This window comes from Nannospalax galili, unplaced genomic scaffold (assembly GCF_000622305.1).
Source record: "Nannospalax galili isolate Female #2095 unplaced genomic scaffold, S.galili_v1.0 scaffold917, whole genome shotgun sequence".
NCBI classification, from domain to species: Eukaryota; Metazoa; Chordata; class Mammalia; order Rodentia; family Spalacidae; genus Nannospalax; species Nannospalax galili.
In genome coordinates, this window is record NW_008340972.1 from 437,763 (window position 1) to 445,627 (window position 7,865).

The 7,865-nt window shown below is 50.6% G+C and overlaps 1 protein-coding gene across 2 annotated transcripts in view; it reads left to right on the plus strand.

Annotated features, from left to right (window-relative positions):
- The first annotated feature begins 1,516 nt into the window (after nt 1–1,516).
- The window catches only part of Bcat1 (branched chain amino acid transaminase 1), a 126,844-nt gene continuing 120,495 nt past the window's right edge, over nt 1,517–7,865 (plus strand). For both annotated transcript variants that reach the window (XM_029564962.1, XM_029564966.1), the window contains exon 1: nt 1,517–1,651. In XM_029564962.1, the coding sequence (XP_029420822.1) occupies nt 1,646–1,651 (6 nt within the window). In that variant the 5' untranslated portion in view covers nt 1,517–1,645. The remainder of the gene's footprint in view (nt 1,652–7,865) is intronic.

The window sequence follows — 7,865 nt, forward strand, 5'->3', positions numbered from 1 at the left end:
CTGCTGGGAGGGGCAGAGACTCTCTTTCAAGCATGGGACTCTTGGTAGGTTAGCCAGGCTCCAGTGGATGGACCCACACTGAAGAACACTGGGAACACAAATTAGACTCTATAGGCCTTATTATATATTTAATATAGTAAACTGGGCAGGGGGGGCAATAGGGTAGGTGCAGAGGGGGAGGGGATCTAAACACTATAAGATTATATCATATGAAAATTGCAAATATTCAGTAAAATAAAATAAAACCAAAAAGTTAAAAACATTTGGGTCTGTGTGTAATGGCTCATATTTTTAAGCGCAGCGTTTGGGAGGTAGAGGCAGGCAGATGGCTGTGAAAAGAGCCCAGCCTGGTCTACATAGTGAGTTCCAGGCCAGCTGGGGCTACAGAGAGACCGTATCTTTTAAAAAAATGCCAACTCCTGCCCCCGCCCCAAATCTCACTGCCATCACCACTGCCACAAGAAAAAAACCTCAACCCCCCCAAACAAACAACCATCATTGGTTTGGAACTAGGGATGTAGCTCACAGGTAGTGTTTGCTAGCATGCAAAAGGCTGCATTCTAGCCCACACTTCAGAAAAAAACAAACTGGTTTTTCAAAGGAGGTGGGCAAACCACAATCCTAGCCAGAGAGCTTGATTTTCTTTGAGGGAGTTAGGAATGAAAACTTCAACAAAGACGTACATTTAGATTCATTAACAAAAATTTGCCAAATTGCCAGAGTCCTTGGGCTCACCTCCAATCGTTGGAGCACGAGGCCTGAGGCTGGACACACAAAACCAGCCACTTGGCGGATTGTGTGTGGAGGCCTGGAAGGAAGGCACCCAGTCACCGCGCTAACAGGTAGTTTCACGTCAGACTTCTGTATTCCCACAGAAAGGCTGAAAAGCAGGACACGGCCTGTGGGATCGGTCAGTCACTGAAGGTGCCTGCCACCAAGCCTGAAAACCTGAGTTCCATCCCCAGGACCCACGTGGTGGAAGGGAAGCAGAGTCCTGAAAGCTGTTCTCTGACCTCCACATGCCCTGGCACGCACTCACTCATGACACCTTCCAATTCCTCACACACAAAATAAATGTAATAGATGAGGAAAACCCAAAACAAACTGGCAAGAATGGTTGCATGTGAGCAGACTGTTGGGTGTGAGAAGATGGACTGGGAAAACCAGGATGTGTTCCTTACTGTGCTGACTCCTTTCCACACTTTGAGCTCTGCGCAATGGGGTGCACCGTGTAATTTTGAGGGTGTGCTAGGGGTCACAGCAGCTCCGGGGAAGGCAGGTGGTTGCGGCTCCCACGCAGGAAGTTGGAATGAAATGCGATCAAAGTTGCTGTCTGCTCTTCTTTCCTTCCACCACAAACCCCCACAGCTGCGGCGGGGTGCCCCACACTGATAACCCCAGCTCCGGGTGCACGTGGTAGCGTGTTAGTCCCACCTTCCCCTACCCCAGGCTGCAGGGAGCTCCGGGGCCGTCAAGGGGGCGGACCTGGGAAAAGGGCCCCCGGCCTTCCTGCTGATGCAATCCGCGCCGGCTCCGCATCTTCTGCACTCGGTGGCCCCGCGCACCACGTGTCGCCGCGCTGCCCCGGGAAGGACCCTGGAGAGCCGCGCGCATCAGCCGGAGCCTCGGCCCGAGCCGGGGAGCGATGAAGGTAGGTGGCGGCGAAGGCTCGGCCAGAGCTGTCGGGATGGAGCCCGGGATGCTGCGGACAGAGCGCAGGAAGGCAGGACCACTGCTCTTTGTCTCCGTCCGGGCCGCGCGGCGGGGGCTCTGGCTCCTCGGGATGCGCCCACTCGGGCTTGGGCCCCGCGTGTGTGAGGTCCGCAGGTCCGCACCGGGGTGCCACCGTCCAGGCGCACTGGCTCCGCGGCGGGGGTGCGCTCGCATCGGGGTGCGCTCGCATCGGGGGTGCGCTCGCATCGCCTCTTTGTCTCCGTCCGGGCCGCGCGGCGGGGGCTCTGGCTCCCTGGGATGCGCCCACTCGGGCTTGGGCCCCGCGTGTGTGAGGTCCACAGGTCCACACCGGGGTGCCACCGTCCAGGCGCACTGGCTCCGCATCGGGGGTGCGCTCGCATCGGGGGTGCGCTCGCATCGGGGGTGCGCTCGCATCGGGGTGCGCTCGCATCGGGGGTGCGCTCTCATCGGGGGTGCGCTCGCATCGGGGTGCGCTCGCATCGGGGGTGCGCTCGCATCGGGGGTGCGCTCGCGCTCGCATCGGGGGTGCGCTCGCATCGGGCATGCTGCGCCTGGAAGTGGGGTTTGCAGCGGACGCTAAGGGATGCCGGGCTCGGTGGCTGTAGGAAAGTTGAACTCTCTTAGCGATTGAAATTAGAAAACCCGTCTTCCAGGAGTTGGGGTCACACCTCTCCGTCCTGCCCTGCTGTTTTAATGTTTATTAGAGCTGTTAGCCCAGCGCCAGTGGCAGCGCGAGGTGGAAGACGCCCAGGGTTTTGTTTTCCTGGACTGGGAGCTCCACCGAGCTGCGGGAAGACCCGAAAAGCACGTTTTTCAAGGAAAAATGACTGATGGGTTGGTAGAGATGGAGCGGGGAGGAGAGGAGATAAGGGGGGGCTGGAGGTGGAGGAGGGAGGTGAAAGGTGAAGCCGGGAGGCCGGGAGACTAGGGGAGTGAGGGGAGGGGTGTGAGAGGACGGGAAGGGGGAGGCCAAACCAGTTCTGGGCTGCCTGCTCACCACAACACACGCCTGCACTTAGAAGCAGTCAGCCATGTGTAAGCGGTGCCCCTTTCTCCAAACAGAAATAAATCCCCACTACGGTTTGGCAGTGGGTGAGTGGAAACTTTTTCACGAAAAAGAAAGCAGTTAAGGCACAGTGAAAAAAATCACCATGTGTGGCTTGCTTCTTTCTGCTTGATTTTAGCCGGGGTGGAGATACACTTTAGCTTCCATAAGCGAAAGGAAAAAGGTTTTCTTTCTCCAGCTTCCCCAGATCCTTGTGGCATGCTTTGTTTATTCTTGTAGATTTGTGGATTCTCTCATTGGAGGCCAGAAACCCAGGCCCCTTGTATGTTTGTGTGTAACGTGAGAATCCCAATTACATGGGCAGCCAGTCTTCCAAGGAGTCTGGTATCTGCCTTCTAGGAAAGAAATGCTTGCTTTTCAGACCAGATAAAAGAATAGTGAGATTTCTTCAAGCTTGAATATTAAAAACAACAACAACAACAACAACAAAAACCCTCCTACTTAACAGTGATTACTAGAGACTGGGAAGCATGTTGGGGGGGAGGGTGGAAGAGGAGATTGGGTTTGATTAATGCAAGCTCCCTTGACTAAGGCAACCATCACTGAGCCCCATTAATATGTATTTATAATATTTATTTAACATCTCTCTTTTACTTATACAGATAGCCAGCTTATCATCTGGTCATTCATTGTTTTTATTTTTTTGTTTTATGTGTATGAGTGTATTGCCTGCCTGTATGTAATTACACTCATGTCATGCAATACCCGTGGAGGTCAGGAGAGGATGTCTGCTATCTTGGAACTGGAATTACGGACAGTTGTTAGTCACCATGTAGATGTTGGGAATTGAACCTGGGTCCTTCTGTAAGACCAGCAGTGGTCTTAACCACTGAGCCATCTCTCCAGCCCATTGTTTTTGAGACAGTGGCTCAAACTGTAGCCCCGGCTGTCCTGGAACTCACTGTGTAGCCCAGGCTGTCCTGGAACTCACTATGTAGCCCAGGCTGGCCTTGATCTCACTGCCAATCCTCCTGCCTGTGCCCCTGGAATGCTGAGTGTGCGTCACCAAGCCTGACATCCTAGTCTGTATTTTTAAAAAATGTATTTGCATATGGCTTCGTCATTGAAGCCATTGTCTTTATCCTGACCAAATTCTCCATCCATGGTGTTCAGGACTGATTAAGAAAGATAGTGTATGCATTGATGCTTGGGTGTAAACATTGGACTTAATGAAATAAGGTAGACTTGTAAAAATCCCGTATCTGACAGGGGTGGAGGCAAAGGAATCCCTGTGTGAAGGATGAAGTAAGGGCAGAAGAGGCTCCATCTTGTTAGTCAGACAAAGGCCTGAAGTCAAAGACTGGAAGCCTGCTAGGAGAATTGATCTTGCATTCCCCAGCCTGTGGCCCCTCAGGCAAGTCTCCAAGCAGAAGAAGGCCTAACCTAGGGTGGAGACTGCTCTGGTGAGGAGGGGGGCGAGAAAGAATTTATCTCACCTTCATTTGATCTCAGAACTACTTAGAGAAAGGAAGGCAGGGTTAGAGACTGTGTGTGTGCAAGAGAGAGGTGGCCTAACCGAGGGTGGAGACTGCTCTGGTGAGATGGGGGAAGGAAGGCTGGAGAAGAATTTATCTCACCTTCATTTGATTTCAGAACTACTTAGAGAAAGGAAGGCAGGGTTAGAGACTGTGTGTGTGCAAGCTTGGTGACACACACCTATCATCCCAGCACTTGGGGCCAGGGGTGGAAAGAGTAGGTTCAGGAGTCCAAGGCCACATAGCAAGCTGGAGGCCAGCCTGGGCTGCAGGAGACCCTTTCTCAAAAATAGTAATATGTGTGCAAGAACACTTGCTCATTAGCTCATTGGAACCTGAAGTTTTAACCAATTGAAATAAATTGAAAACCTTTTGAAAGGAAGTTAGAAATAGCCATCTGATCCTAACAGAGATGTGTGCTCAGTTACTTCCTATAGGATCTTTGCCTCTCCCTCCCTCCCTCCCTCCCTCCTTCCCTCCCTCCGTTTCTTTCTTTCATTCTTTTTTTTGGCACGGTCTCTGTGAAATCCCTAGGAGCTAGAAGGAAGGCAGAGGTCCTGTACCGAGGAGGGTCCCTGGGAGTAGGCACCCTTGAGTGGTTCAGGGAATGGAGGAAGGGGGAGAGCTGAGCTGATCAGTCCTGTTTGAATTCCAGCCATCTGGGACATTTTTGGCTTTTAACCTAGAAAGAAACTGGTCACTTTTCTTTGGGATCTTTTTTTTTTTTGGTCTTTTTGAGACAGGGTCTCCCTGTAGCCCCAGCTGTCCTGGAACTCACTATGTAGACCAGGCTGGCCTTGAACTAGATCCGCCTGCCTCTGCCTCCCGAGTGCTGGGATTAAAGGCGTGCGTCACCACGCCTGGTGTCTTTGGGATCTTTTTACCCTGTACTGCCTCACCAGTAGGTCCCGGTTCATCATCCAGCATCTGTGCACTGCACTTCAGTGCGGAAACAAACTGTTTTTCACCAAAAAGTCATGGCTTATTTTTAAAATATTTGTCATTGTTTAGTAATCAACAGAAAAGATAAAAACCTACCTTTAAGCATCTTAACTCCTTTGTTTATTATTTTAAAGATTTACTTTTGTTATTTTAATTTGTGTGTGTGTGTGTGTGTGTGTGTGTGTGTGTGTGCGCGCAGGTGTGCAGACATGAGTGTGCCTGTGAGTGAGCACCACACATGTGCGACTATCCAGAGACTTGGGAGCTGGCCTTACAGGTGGTTGTGAGCTGCCTGACATGGGTGCTGGGAACTGAGCTCTGGAAGACCAGCAAGTGCTACTAACTGCTGGGCCACCTCTTCAGCTCTTAGTTGTTATCTATTTTTAGTTCATATGTATGAATGTTATGCCTGCATCTATGTAAGTGCACTTGGGTCATGCAGTGCCCCGTGGAAGCCAGAAGAGGACGTCGGATCCCCTGGAACTGGAGTTAGTAGGTTAGGTAATGTTAGTCGCCATGTGGGTGTTGGGATTTGAACCCAGGCCCTCTGGAACAGCAGCCAGTGCTCTTAACACTGAGCCATCTCTCCAGCCCTTTTTTTTGAAACTGGGTTTTACCATGTAGTCCAGACTGGCCTTGAACTTGAGGTTCCACTGCCTCTGCCCCCTGAGGGCTGGAACAGCAGCAGTGTGCTGCCACATGCTGGAAAGAGAAAACGTTAAAGAATGAGATCCAGATCTATTCCAGAAACATAGAAAAGAGATTGAGGTAAACAGAAAAAAAGAAGAAAATTGTCAAGCATGGTGATGCAGACCTGTAATCCCGGCACTCAGGAGCTGAGGCAGGAGGCTAGCCTGGGCTGCATAGTGAGTACCAGGTCAGTTAGGTTGCATAGCAAGACCTCTCATAAAAACAAATAAAGAGAGACGGGAGAGGAGGAGGGAGAGATGGAAAGTAGAAGAGAAAAACGTGGTTCTTTGGGATTGAAAAAATGTCATGGGCTCACCCCAGCTAATGCCGTGAGAAACAGCCCTAAGGTTGGTTTTTTGTTTGTTTGTTTTGGTTTTCAGACAGAGTCTCCTTGTAACCCCAGCTTTCCTGAAACTCTCTGTAGCCCAGATTGGCCTTGAACTCATAGAGATCTGCCCGACACTGCCTCTGCCTCCTGAGTGCTGGAATCAAAGGCCTGCAGCACGCCTGACCCAACATACTTGTTTTTTTGTTTTTGTTTTTCATTTTATTTGGGGTGTGTGCAGGTGGGCATGTGTGTGTATGTGTGTGTGTGTGTGTGTGTGTGTGTGTGTGTGGAGGACATTAGGTGTCCTGATCTATTACTGCCTTATATTCTTGAATCGGGTTCTCTGACTGAACCTGGACTTGGGCTGGTAGCCAGTAATCCCCAGCAATCCTCCTGTCTCCATCCCCCTGAACAGCACAGAGGTTATAGGACTGCAACTACACCAGGATTTTTTACGTGGATGCTGGGATCCAGACTCAAATCCTCATGCTTGCATAGCAAGCACTCTTACCCACTGAGCCACCTCTCCAGCCCCCAGAACGTCATTGTCTCGCTCATCCTCCTCCTTATTATGGTGCTTGGGACCCTTGGCATCCTCTTCCAGGGGTCACACCCCTCCCAGGGTTGCTACTGCAGGAGTTGCCAAGAGATTAGGTTATGTTTGAGCTAAAATTATCTGAAGTTCCCTCCTGAGTGAGAGCTCTCAGCGCGCGTGCGTGTTGTAGGTGTGTAGCCCCGCTTGTGCCATCTACCGTGTAGAGGTTGGAGGACAACTTGGTGGGAGTCTGCTTTCTCTCCTTCCACCATGTGGGTCCCAGGATTGAACCCAGGTCCTCAGGCTTGGCAGCAAGTGCCTTTACCTGCTGAGTCATCTTGCTGATTAGCCCTAAATTTAATCTGAATAAAGTTCACTGTTCTTCATTTTGATATATACATTTGAATATTTGATCAATTTCATTTATAATCTAGACTTGTGAGCTTCAGTTATTTTGACCTTAACTGGGTATCTATCTGTCTGTGGAAGACCTGTTGGTTTTTGGTTCTTTGAGATCGGATCTCATGTAGCCCAGCTTGGCCTTTCACTCCCTATGTAGCTGAGGATAACCTTGACCTCCTGTGCTTGTGGAGGCCTTGGAAAAGCCTACGAAGCCTCTGGCACAGGATTCGAGACTGAAGAGTCTGACTCCTTAGGCGTCTAGACAGGAGTCCCTGCTGGGATGCCTCAGACCAAAGAAGTGTGACGACCTACGAAAAGCACAGCTGAAACTCGGGGTCCATCCTGCGTGAGGCTGGGGTGGGTTTTCCACACAATGGTCACTGAACAGTCACCAGCCGTCCATCACCACACAGAAGGGTGATCCTGCTGAGTGTGGTCATTTCAGATAAGTGACTGGTGTTAGTTCAGGAAATCATAATAAATGCTTCTTTAAACTTTGAAGATAACAGGTAGAATTACAGGGGCTAGAGAGATGCTCAGTGATTAAGAGCACTGACTGTTCTTCGAGAACCTGAGTTTGAATCCCAGCACCCACATGGCGGCTAACAACCACCCCAACTCCAGTTCCAGGGGATCTGATGCCATCTTCTGTCCTCTGCAGGCATTGCAGGACACTGGTACACACATACAGTCATACACTCATACACATAAAATAAAAATAATTTTTTTAAA